The following is a 26,530-nucleotide window of genomic DNA, read 5'->3' as shown; positions in this document are numbered from 1 at the left end:
GTTTTATACTCAGAAGAACAACCCCCTGTCCCTCTATAACCCCTTCCAGATTGACAGGATCCATGTTTCAGCCTCCAGGCTAACTAATTTGCAGTTTTAACAAAAGTTATTCTCTCTCACTCTCACTCTCACACACACACACACACACACACACACACACACACACACACACACACACACACACACTCTCTCTCTCTCTCTCTCTCTCTCTCTCTAACTTCCACCTTCTATATCTCATGGAGAGATACAGCTTACACAGTCATGGAAATCGGCTGATGCAGATTTGCTACCAATACTTTTGAGCAGATGGAAAACATCTATTAAAGCACTCAGCTATGTGTGCCTCACCTGCCTTCTTGGCCAACACCTCTCTTTCCTCTCGCAGGAGGCTGTGTTCGGGTTTGTAGCCACAGCCCACTCCAGTCAGACTACAGCATGCTTCGTCAAACTGCTTTTTATGCTGAGGTCGAACGAACTGGTAAAATTCTTTCATTAGAGAAAGAGGAAAGAAGTTCACACATGAAATTTATACATCCCAACACACAGAAAATTCCAGACACCTGCTGCTGGAAGAACTTGCAGTTCAGACAGCAGGTAAAATTTTCAATCTGATTTAGAAGCCTCAGAGACAAGGTGGGGGAGGTAACATTTTTTGTTGGACCAACTTCTGTTGGTGAGAGAGACAAGTTTTGGAGCCGTATAAAGCACCTAAGTTCCATTCTCAATTCTCAAAAGTGACTGAGGGACTTAAGAGACCAAGTCCATTTACTCTCAATAAAATCCAGGCTCTTAAGTGCCTAACTCACTTTTGAAAATGGGACTTTGGTGCTTTTGAGAATTTTACCCTACGTCACAGTTGCACATATTTATAAAATTACATGGACACACTGAAAAAAATTTGTTACTGCAGCTATTTCTACTAAGTGCTTATATAATACTTCTCACTCCTTGAATTCAAAGCACTTACAAAAAGGTGAAGAAATTATCGCTTGGTCTACACTACAGAGTTAGATCAATGTAAGGCAGCTACATCACATTGTTGCTTCTATCAAAGTAAGCAGCCCGCTACATAGACATAGTAACTCCACCTCCACGAGAGGCGTAGTGCTTATGTCTATATACTTAGGGTGACAGTGTCTGTGTTAGCCAAGGGGGCAGAGAGCTGGACCCCTCCCCATCCCACCCCTGGCGCTGACAGCTCGATCTGTCAGTAGGGCACAGGCTTAGAGCTGTTATTGCCTCCTGGGGACAGACTGGGGAGGGAGAGCCCAAGCCCAGCCGCCACCTAGACCTGGGCTCTTCTCCCCCTCTCAGTTCCTCAACAAGAGGAGGCAGCAGGGACAGGGGGCTTGGGCTGTCCTCTCTCACTCCCAACCCCTCACCAAGAGACAGCAGCGGGGCTCACAGTAGGAGCTCTGCCTCCCGAGGCCCGGTGCTGACGGCCCATCACGCAGCTGCCGTCTCCTGGTGAGGGACTGCGGGAAAGGAGCCTCCTGCAGGCCAACAGCAGGACCCAGAGCAGAAATGTGAAATAATTGCAGACGTGAAACTCACAAGAATGTCAATTTCACTGCTGGTAGGCTCCCTGCTGTGACAAGGGCTCACAGCTGGGGCTGCCAGCACAGGGGGGCTAACAGCTGTAATCCCACACCAGGCTGACTGCTTGGGCTGTAGGGATAGGGGTCGCAGTTGTGATCTCTGTGCCTACAGCTGAGGCTGTCAGCCCCAGGGACACTGGGTTCCAGCTGATAGTGTCCCACAATGCCCCACTTCAGTTGATGTAAGCCAGGGGTTGGCAACCTCTGGCATACGGCTCGCCATGTTAAGCACCCTGGCGGGCCGGGCCAGTTTGTTCACCTGCTGCATCAGCAGGTTCGGCCAATCGTGGCTCCCACTGGCCACGGTCCGCCGTCCCAGGCCAAGGGACATGCTGGCTGCAGATTCCCACCACCCCGTTGGCCTGGGATGGCGAACCACGGCCAGTGGGAGCCGCAGTCCGCCGAACCTGCCAACACGGCAGGTAAACAAACTGGCCCGGCCCGCCAGGGTGCTTACCCTGGCAAGCCATGTGCCAGAGGTTGCCGACACCTGGTGTAAGCTTCACTGCTGACAGAAGGAGCAAGTATAGACATGAACCATCGTTTTAATAACGGCTGTGGCTGTACGTCGACTTAAGTTGACTTAATTTTATAGAGTGTACAAGCCCTAAGGCAGAGAGAGGGGTTAAGTCACATGCCCATGATCACACAAGTCATCAGCAGACCGGGGAATAAAACCCAGGTTTCCAACTCATAGTCCTGTGCCCTCCATTGCCTCCCCAACTAATAATGATATTAGAAAAGTAAAAGAGCACAGGTTGGAGACTCCCTTAATTCAGTCATTTGTTCTCCTATTTCTAATTTAAAAAACAGTAAAGTGTGGGGGACATGAATGAACTATTAGTTAGGAAATCAAAAGATGAAAAACCTGAGATTTACTGTAACACTAACTCATAGACTTTAAGGTCAGAAGGGACCATTATGATCATCTGGTCTGACCTCCTGCACAATGCAGGCCACAGAATCTCACCCATCCACTCCTGTAACAAACCCCTAACCTATGTCTGAGTTACTGAAGTACTCAAATTGTGGTTTAAAGACTTTAAGGTGCAGAGAATCCTCCAGCAAGTGACCCGTGCCCTATGCTGTAGAGGAAGGTGATAAACTCCCAGGGCCTCTGCCAATCTGCCCTGGAGGAAAATTCCTTCCCGACCCCAAATATAGCAATCAGTTAAACTCTGAGCATGTGGGCAAGATTCACCAGCCAGACAACAAGGAAAGAATTCTTTGTAGTAACTCAGATCCCACCCCATCTAACATGCCATCACAGACCACTGGGCATATTTACCTGCTAATAATCAAAGATCAGTTGCCAAATTAATTGCCAAAATTAGGCTAGCCCATCACACAATCCCCTCCATAAACTTATCAAGCTTAGTCTTGAAGCCAGATATGTCTTTTGTCCCCACTTCTCCCCTTGGAAGGCTGTTCCAGAACTTCACTCCTCTCATGGTTAGAAACCTTCATCTAATTTCAAGTCTAAACTTCCTAGTGTCCAGTTTATATCCATTTGTTCTTTTGTCCACACTGGTACTAAGCTTAAATAATTCCTCCCCTCCTGATATTTATCCCTCTGATATATTTATATTTATTCACATCACCCCTCAGCCTTCTTTTGGTTAGACTAAACAAGCCAAGCTCTTTGAGTCTCCGTTCATAGGACAGGTTTTCCATTCCTCCGATCAACCTAGTAGCCCTTCTCTGTACCTCTTCCAGTTTGAATTCATCCTTCTTAAACATGGGAGACCAGAACTGCACACAATATTCCAGTTGAGGTCTCACCAATGCCTTGTATAGCGGTACTAACAACTCCTTATCTTTACTGGAAATACCTCGCCTGATGCATCCTAAAACCACATTAACTTTTTCAACGGCCATATCACGTTGGCGGCTCATAGTCATCCTGTGATCAACCAATACTCCGAGGTCCTTCTCCTCCTCTTTAACTTCCAACTGATGCGTCTCCAATTTATAACCAAAATTCTTGTTATTAATCCCTAAATGCATGACCTCGCACTTTTCATTATTAAATTTCATCCTATTACTATTTCTATAGTTTACAAAGTCATCCAGATCTTCCTGTATGATATCCCTGTCCTCCTCTGCGTTAGCAATACCTCCCAGCTTTGTGTCATTCGCAAACTTTATTAGCACATTCCCACTTTTTGTGCCAAGGTCAGTAATAAAAAGATTAAATAAGATTGGTCCCAAAACCGATCCCTGAGGAACTCCACTAGTAACCTCCTTTCAGCTTGACAGTCCATCTTTCAGTACAACCCATTGTAGTCTCACCTTTAACCAGTTCCTTATCCACCTTTCAACTTTCATATTGATCCCCATCTTTTCCAATTTAACTAATAATTCCCCATGTGGAACCGTATCAAATGCCTTACTGAAAGCTAGGTAAATTAGATGCATTTTCTTTGTCTAAAAAATCTGTTACCTTCTCAAAGAAGGAGATCAGGTCGGTTTGCCACGATCTACCTTTTGTAAAACCATGTTGTATTTTGTCCCAATTACCACTGACCTTAATGTCCTTAACTACTTTCTCCTTCAAATTTTTTCCAAGACCTTGCATACTACAGATGTCAAACTAACAGGCCTATAGTTACTCAGATCACATTTTTTCCCTTTCTTAAAAATAGGAACTATGTTAGCAATTCTCCAGTCGTATGGTACAACCCAAGTTTACTGATTCATTAAATGGGCTTGCAATTTCATGTGCCAGTTCCTTTAACATTCTTGGATGAAAATTATCTGGGCTCTTCGATTTTGTCCCACTAAGCTGTTCGAGTTTGGCTTCTACCTTGGATGTGGTAATATCTACCTCCATATCCTCATTCCCATTTGTCATCCTACCATTATCCCTAAGCTCCTCTTTAGCCTCATTAAAGACTCAGGCAAAGTATTTGTTTAGATATTGGGCCTTTCCTAGATTATCCTTAACCTCCACTCCATCCTCAGTGTTTAGTGGTCCCACTTCTTCTTTCTTTGTTTTCTTCTTATTTATATGGCTATAGAACCTTTTACTATTGGTTTTAATTCCCTTTGCAAGGTCCAACTCTGGATGGCTTTTGGCCTTTCTCACTTTATCCCTACATGTTCTGATCTCAATAAGGTAGCTTTCCTTGCTGATCCTTCCCATCTTCCATTTCTTGTAGGCTTTCTGCTTTTTCATAATCACCTCTCTGAGATGCTTGCTCATTCAGCTTGGTTTACAACTCCTGCCTATTAATTTTTTCCCCTTTCTTGGGATGCAGGCTTCTGATAGTTTCTGCAACTTTGACTTGAAGTAATTCCAGGCCTCCTCCGCCTTTAGATCCACAAGTTCTTCAGTCCTATCCACTTCCCTAACTACTCCTATTGTGTTAGAAAAGGTTATTGCCATTTGGAGAAAAATGAGTGTAAGTAACAGCAAAAGTCAGAATCAGCTGATAAGTGTTTTGGATTTAAAAAAAATATTTTGTCCAAAGGAAAAGAACCACAAAAACAAATAACTCCCTAGAGCATATGAGGAAGATATGAACGTTGTCAACTCAGAAATGTAAAGCACTGGAATTTTTAAAAAATCCCCAGAAGACCTCTCTTGCGTCTTCCCAGAGCAGATTCTGCCTCTTACCATCATCTCAGACACACATTCCTTCTAAACCACTAACAATTGCTTTCAATTGACCTAAACTAGTAACTGCTCTTATCCACAGCAACAGCTAAGAAATCAAAGTTTCAAATGCTTAAAAATCTATTGATAACAACTCTCATTTTTAGACATTAATAACAATCCAGGGCACTTTCTAGAACAATACAACAATTTCTTCTGGGCTGCCAGGACTCATGGGCCTTCAGCCTTGTGCTATGCTGCAGGTGTGTTATGATGGTATTATAATGTTTGACATATCAACATAGACTCATAGACTCTAGGACTGGAAGGGACCTCGAGAGGTCATCGAGTCCAGTCCCCTGCCCTCATGGCAGGACCAAATACTGTCTAGACCATCCCTAATAGACATTTATCTAACCTACTCTTAAATATCTCCAGAGATGGAGATTCCACAACCTCCCTAGGCAATTTATTCCAGTGTTTAACTACCCTGACAGTTAGGAACTTTTTCCTAATGTCCAACCTAAATCTCCCTTGCTGCAGTTTAAGCCCATTGCTTCTTGTTCTGTCATTGGAGGCTAAGGTGAACAAGTTTTCTCCCTCCTCCTGATGACACCCTTTTAGATACCTGAAAACTGCTATCATTTCCCCCTCAGTCTTCTCTTTTCCAAACTAAACAAACCCAATTCCTTCAGCCTTCCTTCATAGGTCATGTTCTCAAGACCTTTAATCATTCTTGTTGCTCTTCTCTGGACCCTCTCCAATTTCTCCACATCTTTCTTGAAATGCGGTGCCCAGAACTGGACACAATACTCCAGTTGAGGCCTAACCAGCGCAGAGTAAAGCGGAAGAATGACTTCTCGTGTCTTGTTTACAACACACCTGTTAATGCATCCCAGAATCACATTTGCTTTTTTTGCAACAGTATCACACTGTTGACTCATATTAAGCTTGTGGTCTACTATGACCCCTAGATCTCTTTCTGCCATACTCCTTCCTAGACAGTCTCTTCCCATTCTGTATGTGTGAAACTGATTGTTCCTTCCTTCAGTTTCATGGGGCACTGCATATTAAAACCAAGTGCCAGGACAGGATTGATAGGTATTCAGGAGTGAGCCATGCTGGTCAGCTCACCAGCCTTCCTTTCCAGCTCCCTTTTCACAGTAGCTGCCCATATCATTTACCCACTACGCAACCAGTCAGTCCCCTCCCATTCCTATTTTAAAAGCTCATAAATAACATCAGTAAAGAAACATGGAAATTCCAAAACATAAAACTTCAGTGTAGAATGAAGGTAGCTCAGGTCCACTTCCTATCAACACAATCATCAAAAATAAAGAAAATCATCTGTCAAACCAAAATTACTATCCATGCTAACCTCACAGTGACACGATTTATGCACCCCAATCACCTTTACCCAAAAAGACAGAATCTCCACAGCTCTAAAGTAATGTCACTTTCAGTTCTAACATCAAACCACCCCAATGCACATAATCAATTTCTCACAATCACAGTGTCTTAATTCCACCCTTGATCTGGATTAAGATAATATTTCCTATCAATATTACAGTCTATTCATGTATTAGTTGTGCATGAAAAGCATAAATTCTCTAACAATGTAAACTGTGTATTTTATTTCATGTAACCATAAGGCCTGTTTTAATATAGAAGCTTACTTGTAATGGCTAGGTTGATTAATGTTTGCACAGTGCTTTGAAAATGTAAAGCTCTATATAAATGGGAAGGATTATTAAGGAATTTTTCTGCATTCTACTTGACACAAAAGTGCTTGCTTTGTTTGAGACAAGATCTCAAGGAAAAAAACTGTCCCCCATAGGATACATTCAGGGAGACCACCATACCTCGCAGCAGGATATGCTTTTTCTGGTCCTCCATGAAAAGAGAGCTCATTTGCGATAACATGGCTTGGAAGTCATCGGTCCTCTTGTATTGCTGCAGAGCCTTTGAGAAGAGATCATAGTGTAGCTGGCTCAGGGCCTGCTTCACTGTTGCAATGAACAATGTGGCCCTGGTCTTCTTTGGCTCAGCAGGGTCTGCTACTTTGTCAGCTTGCTGCAAAAAGGCCACCAAGGTTTTTTGGTAAATGGGATGCATTGGACAGATTAATTGAAATGGGAATAAGTAAGCCCAGGAACTTTGTTTCAACATATAGCACCTCAGCTAGCTGCAGAACAGCCACCATCAATCAATAAAGACGACATGAGTTAACTACACAGCACAGAACTTAATGCAATGCTTATTAGTGACTAACATCCTGTTAACTCCTTTATAAATAATGGCAGTTGCTCAGAAATGTGCATTACCAATGCACCATCTCCTGATAAACAAGTTTCAGTGCTGCAGGAGGGAACACAAACCCAATTGTGTCCGGCTGCTGGAAATTCACAGCTCCCTGGAAGAATTTAGCCATCCTCTGTGTATGTACAGCATGGGTTCCGTGAAACAGATGGAGTTTAGCTCATGGTTCTTTTAGGATGCTGACAAACACACACGCACAGTGGCAAGCAAGGCAATGAGATGAATCTAGCATTGTAAAATTTATTTCCTCAATCATGAAAAGGAGGGAATCTGAAAAATGCCCAGAACCAGACAGTTAAAAACAGTTATTTTGGAAGATGAAGTTCTCCCAAAGGCCCCTCACTGAATACTGAGATGATTCTTCGCTGCCTGTGTCCCAGTGCTTCTCCACTAGATGGAATATTATTGCTGGTAGGGTTTAATGCAGGGATGAGCAAACTATGGCCTGCAAGCCGAATCTGATGCCCTCCTCCAGCGCTCCAGCCACGGAGCAGGGTCAGGGGCCGCTCCACACAGCTCCCGGAAGCAGCAGCATGGCCCCCCTCTGGCTCCTACATGTAGGGGAAGCCAGGGCACTCTGCTCTGCACACTGCTCACACTCCAAGCACCGCCGCCACAGCTCCCATTGGCCAGGAACCGTATCCAATGAGAATTGCAGAGGCAGTGCCTGCGGATGGGGCGGTCCCCAGAGCCACCTGGCCGTGCCTCCCCGTAGGAGCCAGAGAAGGGACATGCTGCTGCTTCCAGGAGCCACTTGAGGTAAGCGCTGCCTGGAGCCTGCCCCTGGTCCCCCACCCCCTGCCTCAGCCCTGATCCTCCTCCCCCATCTCCAAACCCCTCGATCCCAGCCTGGTGCACCTTCCCGCACCTCATCCCCAGTCTGACCTCAGAGGTTGCACCCCCAGCCAGAGCCTGCACCCCTTCCCACATCCCAACCCTGATCCCCTCCCAACTCCTTGGTCCCAGCCTAAACCCTCTTCTAAACCCCAAACAGCTCATCCCCACACCCACCCCAGAGCCCACACTGCTAGCTGGCGCCCCAACTTCCCCCCCGGAAGCCCTCTCCAACACCCTGAACTCATTTCTGGCCCCACCCTGAGCCCTCACCCCTAACCAGAGCCCTCACCCCCCCCACACACTCCATCCCCAATTTTGTGAGCATTCATGGCCCACCATACAATTTCCATTCTCAGGTGTGGCCCTCAAGCCAAAAAGCTTGCCCACCCCTGGTTTAATGCTTAGCCACTGTAACTCCAGAATGGAAGTAGGAATTTCAGGAGATAGGCTTGTACAGTGCAACACAGTAGGGATTTTCCTAAGGATATAACTTATATTTCTGTTGTTACTTCCCTAGTTACTCTATGATAGCAGCTGTGTTAATTGGGTCTGAATCATAGTGTGCTCATAAATCAGAACAGAATGCCTGTGGTATATTTTAATACACCCCTTCCTCATAAGCCTTTCCCCCTGGGTATATCCATTAGGACAACAAAGGGTGACTCCTTGGGGAATTCCAATACCTGTGTGTGAAACAATTTCCCAGACTCTTATTATATATGCTCCTAAGACACTAATCCCTGTAACATCTGGGGTCATTCACATAAACTTAGATGTTCACCTGTTCCCTCCCTCAAGGAAGAGGAACAAATTCTTATCCCCTTCCTCATGGATTACTACTGCCTGCTTTAGACGAACTGAACTCTGGGTGGATTGCTTTCTAGGGCAGGCAGGTCCATTGCACAACTCTGTTCTTAGGAGAAGGCCTGCCAAAAGAGATGAGTCTTGAATCACCCTGAGGGCTACAAGACTGATTCAGCATGATCTAGGTGCCAGTGAATTCCACTGCTGAGGGCCCTGCTCCCATTCCTGTCTAAGCCTGGATTTTGTCAGGCTCAGCATCCCTGAGCACAACTGCCATGGTGGGATGTGGAGCGACAGGTGGTCATTTCAACAGCTAGTTCCTAATCCATTTCAGGCTTTGAAGATAAACATCAGTATCTTGAAATGGCTCCAGAAGCATATGCAGTCTGCGTGTAGTGCTCATATCAGTTTGTCCTACTTTGCAGGCAGACAGCTGCATGATGAACCTACCATTGTTTGAGTCATCTTCACAGTGCACTGCAAGAGCTTAGCCCTGAGGTGATAAAAGCATGGCTCACTGTGGCTAAGTCTACATCTGTGAAGTTAGCATGTAATCTTTCTGCCAGTCACAGCTGGTCATGGCTGCTATCTGAGCCTCCATGAGCAGCGCAAAAGAACTGTGAGGTGGCACGCCATCTTGTAATGGGAGAGAAGATGTTCTCTACTAAATGGGCATAAGCAGTTCCAGGAAGAGCCTCAAAATACTTCACCCTTTCTACTGACATTAATTACCTCAGCCTATCCTCAAATGAGCCCAGTACTGTCTATACTGGATAAGGAGACAAAGCTAGGTGTCAGCAGTGTATCAATGGCACTGCAGTACCATCAACCTTAATTCAGCCCCTGCCATGAATATGTATTATAATGCAGTCTTTAATTACGTGATGGCTGCGTCATTCACCACACACCTTTCAAATGTCTGCACAAATGAGGTAGAGGTCCTATAGACAACAGTCAACTTCTCTACAGAACCATGATACATTCCCAGAGCATTATCAATCCCTGTGCACAAAATGAGGTAGGAATCCTGTGGAAAAAATAGTATGTAGTCATGTAATTAAAGAATATATAATATAAAGCATCTACGCAAGAGGGTCTAATTCAGATTTCACAAGCAACCTCAATGCAGGCATTCCCTACCAAATGATTGCTTGACTTTGAAACCTTTATGTAATTTCCTGGTTTTTTAACTTAAAAATTGAAAAAACAAAACCAAAAATTCCACCATATGGAACCATACTGACTCACACATGAGTCAACAGCAGGGTTAGGATCTTTAGACCCATAGCACAGTCCTCTACCACTCAAGCTAATTGAAATAACTAGTAGCAGTAGAAGGCTAATATCTTTCATGTGGACATGCCTCTGGAGGGGAAGGAGACATACTTTGGCAGTGAGTTTCACAGCTAGATGCCAGACAGCAAAGGAATGATGAATCTCAGGAATAATGGGCTCTCAGTTCCAGGTCTGGTAGGGGATTGTGCTCTAGAGATAAGAAACCCTTCTGTCCCGGTCCCCACAGCCTTTCCTTGTCCTCCTCTTCTCCTATTTCCCCTTTCCCAGCAATTGCCTCTGTACTTCGATGCTATTTCCTCTCCTGCAGGTCCTGGATGTCGACAACCTTGCTCCTATACTTCCCCACGCACTCAGTTCCTGTTCTTTCCATCCTGTTCCCCTCTTTCCCTTCTTCCTCATCTGCTCTTATCATTCCTCACTCTGGCTCCTGCCTTCCTCCTCATCTCTCCTGGGCCTGTCGCTCCAAATTCCCTTCCACCCAGGCTCCTGCCCTTGTCCCCTAGCTCTGCATCTCTTCCCACTTGTCCCTTTGTTCTTCACTACTCTGCATCCAAGTCAGGCTGTTTCTGCTGGGGTACCAGTAGGGAAAGCAACACTGAGAACAAAAGAAAGACATCTTAGTTCCAATGCTTTGCAGCAAAAGAGTCCCTGCTAGGAGCAGCGGTAGGGAAAGTCCTGCTCAGTCCGTGTTGCCCTGTGCTCTGTGGGGATGGTAGATGCACCATCTGGTCAGCACACAGAATCTGTGAGGAGCTGGAACCATTTTAATATGGCAAAATATAGACGTGAACATCTGGGAACAAAGAATGTACATCATATTTACAGGATGGGGGACACTATCATGGGAAACAGTGACTAAAAAAAAGATTTGGGGGGTCGTGGTGGCTTATTAGCTGAACATGAGCTTTCAGCATGATGCAGAGGCCAAAAAGGCTAATGTGATCCTTAGATACACAAACAGGGGTAGAAGTTATTTCACCTCTCTATTTAGCACTGGTGTGACTGCTGCTGGAATCCTGTGTCCAGTTCTGGTGCCCACAATTCAGGAATGATGTCCCTAGCCTGTTTGCCAGAAATTGGGAATGGGTGAGAGGGGATGGATCACTTGATGACTATGTGTTCTGTTCATTCCCTCTGAAGCACCAGGCATTGACCACTGTCGGAAAACAGGATACTGTGCTAGATGGACCATTGATCTGATCCACTATGGCTGTTCTTATGATGTTGATAAATTGGAAAGGGTTTAAAGAAGAGCCATGAGAATGATTAAAGGATTAGAAAACATACCTATCGTGATAGACTTTATTTATCTTAACAAAGAAAAGGTTATGGGGTAACTTGATTATAAGTCTATAGACCTATAAGTACCTACATGGGGAACAAATAGGGCTGTTAAGCGATTAAAAAAATTAATCACGATTATTTGTGCTTTTCAACAATAATAGAATATGATTTATTTATATATTTTTGGAAGTTTTCTACATTTTCAAATATACTGATTTCAATTACAACAGAATACGAAGTGCACAGTGCTCAACTTATATTTATTTTTGATTACAAATATTTGCACCGTAAAAAACAAAAGAAATAGTATTTTTCAATTCACTTAATAAAAATACTGTAGTGCAATTGCTTTATCATGCAAGCTGAACTTACAAATGTAGAATTATATACAAAAAATAGCTGCATTTAAAAATAAAACAATGTAAAACTTTAGAGACTACAAGTTCACTCAGTCATACTTCAGCCAATTGCTCAGACAAACAAGTTTGGTTACAATTTGCAGGAGATAATGCTGTCCGCTTTTTGTTTATAATGTCACCTGAAAGTAAGAAGAGGCGTTCACATAGCACTGTTGCAGCCAGCATTGCAAGATATTTACATGCCAGATGCGCTAAAGATTCATATGTCCCTTTCATGATTCAACCACCATTCCAGCGGACATGCATCCATGCTGATGACGGGTTCTGCTTGATAACGATCTAAAGCAAAGCAGACCCACATGTGTTCATTTTCATCATCTGACTCAAATGCACCAGCAGAAAGTTGATTTTCTTTTTTGGTGGTTCAGGTTCTGTAGTTTCCACATCTGAGTGTTGCATTTTTAAGACTTCTGAAAGCATGCGCCACATCTCATCCCTCTCAGATTTTCGACAGCCCTTCAGATTCTTAAACCTTGGGTCGAGTGCTGTAGTTATTTTTTGAAATCTCACATTGGTACCTTCTTTGCGTTTTGTCAAATCTGCTGTGAAAGTGTTCTTAAAATGAACACGCCATCAGCTGAAACTGCTATAACATGAACTATATGGCAGAATGCAAGTAAAACAGAACAGGAGACATAAAATTCTCCTCCAAAGATTTCAGTCACAAATGTAATAAATGCATTATTTTTTTAATGAGCATCATCAGCATAGAAGCATGTCCTCTGGAAGGGTGGCCAAAGCATGAAGGGGCATATGAATACTTAGCAGATCTGGCACGTAAATACCTTGCAATGCCGGCTACAAAAGTGCCATGTGAACACCTGTTCTCACTTTCAGGTGACACTGTGAATAAGAAGCAGGCAGCAGTATTTCTCATATATGTAAGCAAACCTGTTTGTCTTAGCGATTGGCTGAACAAGAAGTAGGACTGGGTGAACTTGTAGGCTCTAAAGTTTACATTGTTTTGTTCTTGAATGAAGTTATGTAACAAAAAAAAAATTTACATTTGTAAGTTACACTTTCACGATAAAGGGATTGCTCTACAGTACCTGTACAGTACAGTACAGTATGAGGTGAACTGGAAAATACTATTTCTTTTGTTTATCATTTTTATAGTGCAAATATTTGTAATAAAAAATAATATAAAGTGAGCACTGTACACTTTGTATTCTGTGTTGTAACTGAAATCAAGATATTTGAAAATGTAGAAAAACATCAAAAATATTTAATAAATTTCAGTTGGTATTCTATTGTTTAACAGTGCAATTAACTGCTATTAATTTTTTAAAATAATCACGAGTTAACTGTGAGTAAAAGACAGCCCTAGGAACAAATATTTAATAATGAGCTCTTCAAATTTAGCAGAAAGAGGTATAACACGATCCAGTGGTTGGAAGCTGAAGTTAGACAAATTCAGACAGGAAATAAGGCATACATTTTTATCTGTGAGAATAATTAGCTATGGGAACAATTTACCAGGGATCGTGGTGGATTCTCCATCACTCACTACTTTTAAATCAAGATTGGATATTTTTCTAAACCATCTGCTCTAGGAATTATATGGTGAAATTCTAGAGCCCGTGCTACACAGGAAGTCAGATTAGATGATCACAATGGTCCTTATTGGCCTTAGAATCTATGAGCATGCTCAATGCAGACAGAATCTTCAGAAATTTTAGCTGACAAACAAACCAACCTCTACTGAACTTGTAGAAACTCCTATTTTTCAGATGCTTATAACTTGTCCAAATTTGGACATATTTTCATAGGGATGGAAAAGGCACATCTCTAACACTAGGGTGACATCCCTGCCAAATTTCAAGTCCCTGCTCCAAAGCCTGAAGGTGCTAGAACTTTTTTCTTCAGTGGTTGTAGGATTTTGTTTTTTCAACATGGGCAAAACAATTTATTTTCCCCTAATTTAATTTTTGGATATGGCTGGACCACTGTAGCTGAAAATTCTCCCTAAAATTCAGTCTGAGTCACACACTCATCATGGAAATTTTCTGGTTTAAGTTTGGCCAAGATGTAAGAAATTGGAAACAGGGTCTATACTGGAAACTGTTGGGTAACTTTAACTACAGTGTGCTACATGCACCTCCTATAAAATACGTAAGCTATCTAGTGCAATCTTTTTATCTCAAATAAACTGTTCAATACAAACACATACCAGATTGTTGACTATTTTTATTTTCTTTCTTCCTCCTTTCTGCTCATCTGTTAACCTCTTCTCATACTGAAGGGAGAGTGTTGATAAACGTTTTGCCTGTATAGACAGCATTAAAAGGCTTTAGTTTATTTTGTTTCCTTCCCTTCCCTTCTTGTCATTTTCTGTAATAAAGAAAGCTAAACCCTCACAGTGACATCACTCCAAGGAGACAAAGCAAATCATGACAAACTGTGTCAATGAAGCACATGAATTTGGGTTTCTGGAAAGGCACTCGCCTACTGGATGATTCAGAAGACAGTGAATGAAGCAGAGGAACAAAGAAATAAGATATAGGGAAGTGCAGAGAGGAAGAACACATTCATTTGAATGTGTGGAATGGTCTTAACTAGAAAATGATGTTGGCATTACAGTGAGTGAGTGAGGCAGAGGCCACTCTTTTGTTCCTTACTACTTCCTCCAGAGATCCTCATATCAAAGAGCTATAGAAATTAGAGATAAACCTAACCTGTGGAGATTGCTCTCCATCAGGCAATCTTATTTTTAATTTTGAAATGACCATCGTATGCAAAACTAATTCAAAATATTCCCTATATAGACATCTTTAACAATGCAGAGAGAGAACTGGACAACTGTCTGACAAAGCACTGCAAAAGTTCACATCAAGAGGAACTGTGTTCCTTCCTTAGCTTCTTTCCCTCCCAAGGACTATTCTGTGACCACAAAGGTTATGAGGGCAAATCTGGCCTTAAGAGAACTGGGTTTTAAGGAATACCAGCAAGTCATGCCTTAATCCAGGCTATGAAGAGTCTTCATCCAGTTGTATTTCCAGCATTTCATAAAGCAAACCGCAGAGTACAAGGTCATGAATCTGCTGTGATGAAAACTAAGCATATGTAATTCTTAATATACTGATCCTTTTCAACATTTTGAATTTATTTTATTTATTCAGAAGACAATAGTTTATTATAAACTGAACCTTGAGGCAGTTGGTTGAAAATTCAAATAAGGCTTTTTTTTTTACATTTTTTCTTAAAATCAAAGATTGATTTAAATGTTAACAAATAGGATTCTGATTCCCTCCCCGACCCTGAGTTCCCTCCTTTCAATAGATATATCAGACAAGGTCACTGCCTAGCATGTTAAAAGTAAAAACCTAATGCAGTCATGCAGAAGCTTTACCGTTCAAAGTCAGTCAGAACAGCACTAGGTGACACAATGGTAAAAACACTGATGGCAGCTCTACCCTAGAGCTCTGATCATTGCTAGCAGAGGGTGAGCTGCACTAGTTAAGTTTTCCTTCAAATTGTGACTACACAAGGTCCCAGAGGAGAACGGATGTGCTGGGGAAGTGTGGAGAGGGGTACAATATTTTAATTGCAACAGACACTCCCTTAGTAGTATAAGCAGGGCCAAAGATAATGAAAACGCCCATCTGAGCAACACTGATGAAGCAGTGGGAGATCCCAAATTTTTAGGTCTCCACATTCCTTTTGAGAAAGCAGATATATCAAGTGACTTATTTTCTCACTTCTTGCCCATGAAAAAAGACTGTTACTCACCTTTGTAACTGTTGTTCTTCGAGATATGTTGCTCATATCCATTCCAATTAGGTGTGCGCGTGCCACGTGCACGTTCGGAAGATTTTTACCCTAGCAACATTCGGTGGATCGCCCCCTAGTGGTGCCGCCATGGTATCGGATATATACCCCTGCCAACCCAACGGCCCTTCAGTTCCTTCTTGCTGGCTACTCCAACAGAGGGGAAGGAGGGCGGGTTTGGAATGGATATGAGCAACACATCTCGAAGAACAACAGTTACAAAGGTGAGTAACCGTCTTTTCTTCTTCGAGTGCTTGCTCATATTGATTCCAATTAGGTGACTCCCAAGCCTTACCTAGGCGGTGGGGTCGGAGTGAGATGTCGCAGAATGTAGAACTGCTGATCCAAATGACGCATCATCTCTGGACTGTTGAACCAGAGCGTAATGTGAGGCAAAGGTGTGGACCGAGGACCAGGTAGCTGCGCAACATATCTCCTGGATGGGTAAATGAGCCAGGAAGGTGGCAGATGAAGCCTGAACCCTGGTAGAATGTGTGGTGAGGTGACTCAAGGGAACATGAGCCAAGTCATAACAGGTACGGATGCACGACGTCACCCAAGATGAGATCCTCTGGGAGGAGACAGGTAGGCCCTTCATTCAGTCTGCCACCATGATGAAGAGTTGGGGCGTTTTAGGAAAGGGTTTTGTCCACTTGATATAAAATGCGAGCACTCTATGGATGTCTAGGGAGTGCAACTGTTGTTCCCATCGTGAGGAGTGTGGCTTCGGGAAGAAGATCGGAAGGAAGATATCCTGGTTGATATGAAAGGCTGATACCATTTTAGGGAGGAAAGCTGGATGCGGTTGCAACTGCACATTATCCTTGGGAAACACAGTATACGATGGGTCCACCGTGAGAGCCCTAAGCTCGGAGACTCGTCTGGCTGATGTAATGGCTACGAGGAAAGCTGTCTTCCAAGACAGGTATAGTAGTGAGCAGGTTGCTAACGGCTTGAAAGGGGCAGACATAAGTCTGGTTAGAACCAGGTTGAGGTCCCAGGTTGGGATGGGACGGCGTACTTGGGGGTATAGGCGGTCCAAGCCCTTGAGGAACCTAGAAACCATAGGGTGCGAGAACATGGAGTGGCCACTTTCCCCTGGGTGGAAGGTAGAGATGGCCGCCAAGTGCACCCTCAGTGATGATACCGCTAGACCCTGTTGTTTGAGAGACCAGAGGTAGTCCAAGATGGTGGAGATTGAGACCTCGGTGGGAGTAACATTATGCGTTTTGCACCAGCCAGAGAAACGCTTCCACTTGGCCAGATATATTGACCGAGTGGAATGTTTCCTGCTACCCAGGAGTACTTGTTGTACTGAGGCAGAGCAACGTAACTGGACTGGCTTAACCACGCAGCAGCCATGCTGTGAGGTGAAGGGACTGCAGGTCTGGGTGGTGAAGTCTGACGTGGTCCTGGGTTATGAGATCTGGGCGAAGAGGCAGGCTGCAAGAGTCACGGTGCCTGGAGCAGTGCCGGGAGCTGGATCGGTGCTGAGAGTACCAGGCTGGCAAACGAGACGCTGATCGGTGCTGCGAGTGCGATTGGTACTGAGAAGGGGATCGGTGCCGGGACTGCGATTGGCGTCGGGACCGGGATTGGCGACGGGACCGAGAACGCCGGCGGGATCGCGATTGTGAGCGGTGCCGCTCTGCAGTGCCGACAGAGCGTGGTCTCATCAAGGCCGTATTGCCTACAGATTGTATGACCTGCACTGGCGGTGCCGGGGGTTGAGGCAGGGCAGACTCTGTCACCGCAATCAGTTCCCTCGTCGTGGAAAATGTCTCCGGTGTGGAGGGAATAGTGAGCTCAACCATGGCTCTCGCCGGGGAGTTTTCAGGTACCAGACTCGACGGCCCTTGTGGGACTGGAATCGACGGTGTCAACGTTGTCGGTGCCGCGGCAGGTGTAGGTGCCAGGCGGTCCGATCTAGCCGGGTGCTCTGGCTGCGGTGCAGGTGGCACGGAAGCAGCGGGAGTCTTATGTCTCTTCACCCACGGGGAGGGAGAACGGTGCTGAGCAGACACCGGCGCCAGCGATGGTCGGTGCCGAGAGGCCTTAGCAGTACAGGTGCGATCCGGTGCCAAAGAAGCGCTTCTGCCAGTGGATTGTCCAGCGCTCGGTGCCGAGGGCGGAGGAGTAAGAGCTGCCTCCATAAGGAGCTGTTTGAGACGAAAGTCCCGCTCCTGTTTCATCCTCAGCTTGAAGGCCGTGCAGATTCGGCACTTATCGGTGAGGTGGGATTCCCCGAGGCACTTAAGGCAGGAGTTGTGGGGATCTCCTGTTGGCATCGGCTTGTGACAGGCTGAGCACGGTTTGAAACCCGGTGAACTGGGCATGGGCCCCGGGTGCGGGGAAGGGGCTAATCCCCGAACCCCTCTTAACTATATACACTAACAATGTTATAAAAACGAATAAGAATTAACTGCAACTATAGACCTTTCATCCTATCCGCCACGAACAGCTGTGTCAACTTACAGAATGGCTTTGTTCTATCTATGTAGAAAGCCAGCACCCTTCTTACGTCCAGGGTGTGTAGCCCCCACTCCTCTGATGCATGAAGCTTAGGACAAAGGACCGGTAGATATATATCCTGGCCAGTATGAAACTGGGTCATGACCTCAGGCAAAAATTCCGGGTGCAGGTGCAGCTGAAGAAGTAGAAGTCCTTGAATACAACCATATAGGGAGGTTCTGAAGTGAGCATCCTGATCTCCGATACCCTATAGGCTGACAAAAAAAAGAAACCTTCCAGGAGAAGAGTAGGAGAGAGCAGGAGCCAAGGGTTCGAAGGGGGGAACCATGAGCCGGGACAGCACAAGATTCAGGTCCCACAGTGGGACCAGCTCCCGGACGTGGTGGTAGAGGCACTCCAGCCCTTTCAAGAACTGCACCGTCATGGGGTTGGCAAAGAGGGACCTGACCTGAACCGGCGGATGTAATGCCAAGATGGCCGCCACGTGGACCTTGATAGAAGAGAGGAACAACCTTTGAAGTTTAAGATGCAGCAAGTAGTCCAGGACATCCTGCAGCGAAGCCTGCTTGGCCCGAAGGCACCATTCCAAGGCCCATTACTCAAACCTTTTCCATTTTGCCAGGTAGGTTGCCCTGGTCAAGGATTTCCTGCTGTTGAGAAAAACTTGCTGAACATGGGCCAAACAAACTTTTTCATCCACGCTCAGCCACACAACAGCCAAGCTGCGCCGCCAGGTTCGGATGCAGCAAGTTGCCGTGGTTCTGTGACAGTTGCTCTGGTCAAAGAAGCAGTGGAAGAGGGGCAGCTACCAAAAGATCCAACAGCATGCCAAACCAGCGCTGACGGGACCAGGAGGATAACTCTCACCCTGTCCAGCTTGACTTTCACTAGGACCCTGTTGATCGGTGGTACCAGTGGAAAGGCATATGTGAAACCCCTTGCTCAAGGAATGAGGAAGGTGTCCTAAAGGGAACCTCTGTGCAAACCCCGGATGGAGCAGAACTGGTGGCATTTCCTGTTCTGCCTGGGTGCAAACAGATCCACCTGGGGAGTTCTCTACCTTTGGAAAATTACATGGACCATCTACAGATGGAGGGACGAGAAGGTCCTGCTGAGGCGACCTGTTAGGATGTTCTTGGAGCCAGGTAGATGGGTGGTGATCAGATGAATGGCATGCGGCACACAGAAGTTCCAAAGGCTGAGCACTTCCTGACAAAGGGCTGAGGGTCTGGCTCCATCTGCCTGTTGATGTAATACATTGTGGCGGTATTGTCTGTGAGGACCTGCACAACCTTGCCCTTTAGGTGGGGCAAGAACACCTGGTGTGCCAGGTGAACCGCTCTGAATTCCCTGATGTTGATATGAAGGGCTAGATCGTCTAATAGCCAACAGCCCCTGAGTTCGCCCAGGTGGGCTTCCCAGGTCAGATTTGAGGTGTCAGAGACTAGAGTCAGTGACAGGGATGGCAATGCAAAGGGGACTCCCTGCAGCACCAACTTGGGGTTCAGCCACCAATTCAGGGACAAAAGGGCATGGCTCATTACTGAAACCATTCGGTCCAGGGAGTGTTTGTTGGGAGTATAGACTGAGGCTAGTCACACCTACAGAGGCCCGTAGATGAAGTTGAGCATGGCCGACCACGTATGTGCATGTGGCCATGTGTCCCATCGGACTCAGGTAAGTGTGGGATGCAGCGAGAGGATGGTTTCTTAAACCGATAAGGTCCTCCCTGGCCCAAAACCACGCTTTCGGAAGGAAGCCCTCGGCCAGTGTTGTGTCAAGAACGGCTCCAATGAACTCTATGCATTGGACTGGTGTTAACATGGACTTTTCTGTGTTTATCAACAGGCCCAGGTCACGGCAGGTGGAGTACATTAGGTCGAGGCTTCTCTGTACCTGGTCTGGAGACCTGCCTTTGATGAGCCAGTCATCAAGGTATGGAAACAGGTGCCCCCCGACTCCTGAAGTAAGCGGCCACCAGCGCCGTGCACTTCGTGAACACCCTCAGGGCCGAAGAGAGGCCAGAGGTAAGTGCCGTGAACTGGATATGATGCCCTCCTACTACAAAATGGAGGAAATGCCTGTACCCCAGGAATATAGTAATAAGCATCTTTCAAGTTGAGAGCAGTGTACCAGTCTCCCGGATCCAGGGAAGGGACGATGGAGGCCAGGGAGACCAGGTGAAACTTCAACTTCTTGAGAGACTTGTTGAGGCGGCGCAGGTCCAGGATGGGTCTGAGGCCCCCTTTCGCTTTCGGGATTAGGAAGTACCAGGAGTAGAACCCCTTTCCTTTCACGTTCCAAGGAGCCTCGTCCATGGCCCCCAGATGCAGAGGGATGCAGAAGGTTGGCAACCTCCTGAACGAGGAGTTGCTCGTCAGAAGGGTCCCTGAAGAGGGACAAGAAAGGGGAAGGAGGAATTGCAGGGTATAGCCCAAAGCTATTATGTGAAGGACTCAACAGCCTGAAGTAACCCGCAACCAGGCTGAGAGGTAGGGAACAAGGGGGTTGAGGAAAAGCAGCAGCAGATGCAAGGAATTGGCTGGGACATGGCTCTCGATTGCACCATCAAAATGGGCGCTTCTGCCCTGCTGAATGTTTAACTTGGCTAAGCTGCACAGGTAAGCTGGAGGCAGAAGGGCAGCAACGACCAAATGTAGTGTCCTTGTCCCTTCTCCTGACAGGTCCAAAATGAGATTGCCACGACCTTGGTGATGGGGACAGCCAGAACGGCTTACATGCAGACTGTGGCATGTGGATGCCCAGTGAACGGAGGGTGGCTTTGGTGTCCTTCATCCCATGCAGCCTCGCATCAATTTGATCAGAAAAGAGACTATTCCCATTAAAAGGAAGGTCCTGAATGGAGGTCTGCATCTCCTGGGAGAGCCCAGCGGTTTGAAGCCAGGAGCTGTGCCTCATCACCACCACGGATGCCACCACCCCGGCCGCCAAGTCCACCGCATCCCACATAATCTGCAGGGCACAGAGGGCTGCTGAGGTGCCCTCCTGCACCAGGGTGATGAATTCCTGGGCCCAATCTCCTTAAATTTATCAAGAGTGTCCCATAAATTGAGTTATAATAGCCCAGGTGGGCCTGGTGGTTTGCCACCCGAAACTGTAGACTTGCAGTGGAATAACGTTTTTTTTTTTTTCCAAACAAGCCCAGCCACTTGGCCTCATTTTTTGGGGTAGAGAACTAGAGTACCCCTGCTTCTCCTTCTCATTGGCCACCTGTGAGCCGTGGGGAGGGCGAGTATAAAGATATTAAAAACTTTTGGCTGGGACAAAGTACTTTTTCTCAGCTTGTTTTGAGGTGGGAGGGCTGGAGGAAGACGTCTGCCAAATGGCAACTTTGAGGACCCCCTTCACGCACAGGTAGTGCAATACAGGTAGGGGTCAAGGCCGACAGGACACCGAATAGAGTCTCCTCCTGTTCAGCCATCTCCTCCATTTGTAGGCCCAGATTGTCGACCACCTGCTGGAATAAGGCATGGTGGCCGACAACTCTCAAGACTTGGCCACTGCGTGTGCCTCCAGTACCGGGCCTGGTAGCCGCTGTTCCATGACAGCAGCCAACGAATGGACCAAAGGAGGCATCGCAATGACTGGGATCCCACAGGCATTCCAACCTCGGCACTGAGCAGGCCACTGCGTAGGCTGCCATTGCCCAACTGGTGGCTCAGACGCCCAATCTCGCCACTGAGATCTAGGTGACAGGTTGAGGAGGCCCTCAGTTCCGGAGAAGCCCCCTTCCGGAGACCACGGAGGGGCTGTTGAGGCCTGGATCTGCCTAGAGACCACTGACGCCAGAGACCAGTGCCCTGCCCCAGGGAACTGATACCGACAGTGTGGTGAGCGGGTCCGGTGCTGAGGAAATCAGAGGCGCGAAGGAAAATGTTCCCACCGTGTCAGTGACCGGGATAGGCATCAGGACGGCAACCTTTGGGACGGCAATTGGCGCCAATAATAGTTGGACCAGCACCTCCTTCTCGGTGAGCTGCATCGAGATGACAGCGACCGTGTCTACATTAGCCGGTGACCAACGATAAGTCCCCGCGATCTCAACGATGGCACTGGTGACCAGTGGTATGGAGATGGAGAGTGCACCATTATCTCAAGGGATCAGTGGCACTTCACCGTTCTCTGGTGAGCCCTGTTGGCTGGTTTTCCCTCTTGGGGAGCTTTAGCTGAGACCTGTGCTCCTTTGATGCCTGGGCTCTTGATGGCATCGGTGCCGGCAGGGGAGTTGGTCCAGTCCCGGTCGCAGGAGTCGGAGGAGGACCTTTCAGCGGGCTGATGACCCTGACTGGAGAGGGCCAACTGTGGGGGTCCAGGCTCTTTGCTTACTGCTAACTGGCCCGCTTTTGTCAGCGCCAGAGAGCCATGCTTCTTAGCCCTCTTCTTTGGAACCAGTGATGCAGAGTGGTGACAAGTGGGACCCAGTGCCAGTGGCGCATTTCACACCAATGCTGAGGTGCTGGGAGACTCATGGTGGGACGGCTCAGATGCTGGGCAGACTCCGTAAGTAGGGCTCTGAGCCTGACGTGTCTCCCCTTTTGCGTGCGAGACTGAAAGTTTTTACAAATCCGGAACCTCTCTTTAATGTGCACTTCCCCCAGGCACTTGAGACAGCTACTGTGGGGGTCGCTAACAGGTACAGGCCTGTTGCAGGATTTAGAGGGCTTAAAGCCTGGAGATCGGGGCACGCCCCATCAGTTCCCACTGGGACCCAGCTACTAAACACTAACCATAGCAAATAAACAGGTACTTAACACTAAAAATAACTACGCAGAAAGCCTAAAAGGCACAAAGTCCGCGGTAAGAAAACCAAAAGTCCTTGATGAGCAAGGAAAGGTGCTCCGACTGACTACCACGGGTGGTAAGAAGGAATTAAGAGGGCGTAGGACTGGCAGCGCCTGATATACCAGTGCATGAGCACAGCACTCGAGGAGGTGACACAACTGGCCCTATGGATACCGCTAAGGCAGAAATCTCTGATGACCATGCACATTTGCACATCTACAATGGAATCGACATGAGCAAGCACTCACATAAGAAAATATTTGCATATTCAGCAGGATACTATACAATCCAGTCTGCTTGCGTATGATTGCTGAATACTTAGTGTGTCATTCACCAAGATCTTCGTCAGAGTTGTTTTTCATATTTAAATTTAGAAGATAAAAATACCCTCAGGATACGTTGGGTTTAAGAACTGGCCATTGATGTCTTCTCTTTCATAACTGCAGTTCTCATTGCCTAGTGATGCTCAAAGCTGTGCAAGTTTGGGCAGGATAAACACTACTACCATATGGCTTTTTAATTCATCTGATTTAAATAATGCTGTGTTACAGAATGAGAAATAAGGATACAGCCAGTAATGAATCAATCTGGTTCAGGTGAAGGGGTGCTTATCCCCCCCGACTGGCAAATGGCACCCTATATTGAACAGCTCTGTGCACAAGAAATAACCCTGAAAGCAATATTTCCATAAGAGACATCTCAGTGTTAAAGAAAACTGATTAGCAGGAACAGTAAAATTATTCCTTCATGTAATGGAGTCAGGGGCCATACTGAGACAGGAAACCAGACTACTCCAACGTAACTCCATCACTAATTGCAAAAAAATCATTTCTGGAACAGCAAGAGGAAACCAGCCTGATCAGAAATGTATTATTTCCCTTAGACCTCCCAGTTAGAGACTATTCTCTCTCTAGAAGAGGCCTAAGGAAAAGCAGTAGCATAGAGGAAGCTACTAATCCTACTGTGCAACGGCATTGCAGGGCTCCTGTGGCTCAGTGATAAGGCACTTCTATCTGTGCAATGTGGACTCCGAGACCCACGAAGTTCATTTCCCATTTGAATGCTGCTCTATATGCAGACAAAAATTCAAAGTTTGAGTGAACTACTGGTCCTAAAATTAAATGTTTGGTTGACAACTTATGGGCGCTGGATCCAAGTCCCTTCCAAAAAATAGCTTGTAATTCATCACCATTAAAAGAAAGGTCTAGGGATAAGCTCGGGTAATAGCTTCTCTTTGGAGAAGGGCACCCTGCCACCTTCTAGTATGTGACCTACACATTCACATTGGTGCTAATAATGAAGTTATCACTGCTATAGGTGAGACACAGACTACATAGAGCTCTTCTGTACATGATCACCATTACCTTTTCCTCTCCTGGCAAGCGGTCGTCTTCTGTCCCTTCACTGCTCTTCTCATTGTGCTCCAATGCATCCAGGAGCCCAATGGGCTGCCTCCTTGATGCGATCAGCTCTTGATCATACTCCACACACAGGCTGGTTGCCCCATCTCCCAGCAGCCCTACAACATTAAGACAGAATGTAAACAGACCTGTTACTTACCCTGCAGTAACAAGATGTAGGCAGTCAGGGTGGATCCTGCAATAGGTGAGCACATGCCTTACATGCACAAGACTCTCTCTCTCTCTCTCTCTCTGACAGAGACTGACCAGTGATGTCCATTGGAGCTGTATATGGGAACTATGCCTCCTCGTGCTCTCATATGAGGGCATAAAACATGGGGGAGCTGCAATCCTCCCTGAGTTCCCTTGCAATTCAAAGCCTGTGTTGCCGAGGAACCTGAAAAGGAGGGATGAAAGGTAGGTCATGGGATCCAAAGGGAATGCCATGGGATTTCAAAGAACCAGAAAAGTTAGTGAGTTGCTCTACATAGTTGCCTTGCAGAACTCAGACTAGCACATTCCTCAAGCAGGCAGATGCTGCTGCCCGTGCTCAGGTGAAATGTGCCTTGATGTTCAGTTGCTTGCTTGAGGACAGGGAGAATGTATGGCCCCAGTGTTGGCGAGGAGCATAACTCCTTTAGAGCTGATGCTGACGTATAAGCCACTTTCAGTACTGGAGTCTGTGCCAATGGATAGTACCACTGACAATGGGCCTAGTTCAGCCCGAGCCTCAGCCCACAAGGACAGGATTGACACCAATGGTACAGCCACCACTGCCAGGAGAATCTGATCTCTCTCTCCATCCCTCGATACTGTGTGGGACTTGGAGGGCTTGTGCCTGTCTGTGTGAGAGGACTTTAAACTTCTGCTCCAGTATTCAAAGTGGCCACTTCCAATGCTCAACATCAGTGTCTGAGATATAGGTGCCAGCTTTGTCATCAAAGCAGAGGTCAACTTTGGTGCCGGTGTCGATGTCGGTGATGTGCCTTTTCTCGATGCCGTATTCTCCATGGTAGTCTTTGTCACCTGTCTGCTTGATGGGGTGCTAAATTATGCTAGTTTGTTCAGTAGGAAGATTCTGGAGCTTGTTGCCTCTGGATCTGAAGTCTGGGCCCAGAAAGTGGAGTTTCAACCTCACATCTCATGATTTGTGAGGTGTCCAGGCTAAGCACACTGAGCACCTGCTCAGAACATGAGATTCTCCCAAGCAGAAAATGACATTTACTGTGCCTGTCCTTAAGGGGAATTAGTCCACTGCAGGATGGACAGGGTTAGAAGCCTGCAGATTTTGAATCCACCGCTACAGAAACACTGTACAGTGGGGCTGAGGTGGCAGTAGGGGAGGGTTGGACAGGGCATCTGTAAGGGGTGTCTGAGAAGAGATGTTTGGTTCTAACATAGTAATCAGTCCACAGTGGTTGAAACTGAAGATGAGAAGTGGTTTTGAAGATTTTCAGAAGAACCAGAAGTAACGTTGCCTGACTTAAGAACTAGTGGGTCAGACACTCACTGGTTTCCATCTCACTGCCATGGGTGGTAAGAGGGAAGTGAAGCAGCGCGGCAGTCACCCTGCCCTTTATGCCCTTCTATGGAATATGAGGCAGCTCAGTGGGACCCCTGAGCAGCTATGACAGACACTGCTGGTCAAAACATATCTGGTCCCTAACAGTGGGATCAACACTGACATATACTCCAAGAAGAAATTTACATACTTCCTCCTCGTCTTACGTGTCTGGCGCCATGCCAATGTTTCCAACAACTCTGATGGATTCTGCAGGATTTCCTACCAAACATCCCTGCTAAGCCTCATGTAGCAACCCAGTAGTGTGTGCTGGTTTCTCTCATCCTTTGTCTCTCTTGCAGCGGAACTGCACTGAACAGCTGAGCCAACAAAAGTCAGTTCAGCTGATCTTTTCCAACTTGGCAACTTCT

General features: G+C 46.3%; 1 protein-coding gene across 13 annotated transcripts in view; it reads right to left on the bottom strand.

The window, feature by feature from the left end:
• RTEL1 (regulator of telomere elongation helicase 1) overlaps nt 1-26,530 on the bottom strand; it is a 112,316-nt gene that overhangs the window by 16,713 nt on the left and 69,073 nt on the right. For 12 of the 13 annotated variants that reach the window (XM_030533576.1, XM_030533574.1, XM_030533583.1 and 9 more), the window contains 4 exons: nt 24,563-24,717; nt 14,326-14,421; nt 7,059-7,269; nt 349-486 (listed from right to left, as the gene is read on the bottom strand). In XM_030533576.1, the coding sequence (XP_030389436.1) occupies nt 349-486; nt 7,059-7,269; nt 14,326-14,421; nt 24,563-24,717 (600 nt within the window). The remainder of the gene's footprint in view (nt 1-348; nt 487-7,058; nt 7,270-14,325; nt 14,422-24,562; nt 24,718-26,530) is intronic. The other variant, XM_030533581.1, reaches the window with a different exon arrangement.

This window comes from Gopherus evgoodei, chromosome 14, assembly GCF_007399415.2.
Source record: "Gopherus evgoodei ecotype Sinaloan lineage chromosome 14, rGopEvg1_v1.p, whole genome shotgun sequence".
NCBI lineage: Eukaryota > Metazoa > Chordata > Testudines > Testudinidae > Gopherus > Gopherus evgoodei.
Note: the sequence above shows the minus strand (reverse complement) of the source record. Positions and strands in the feature narration are given on the sequence as shown.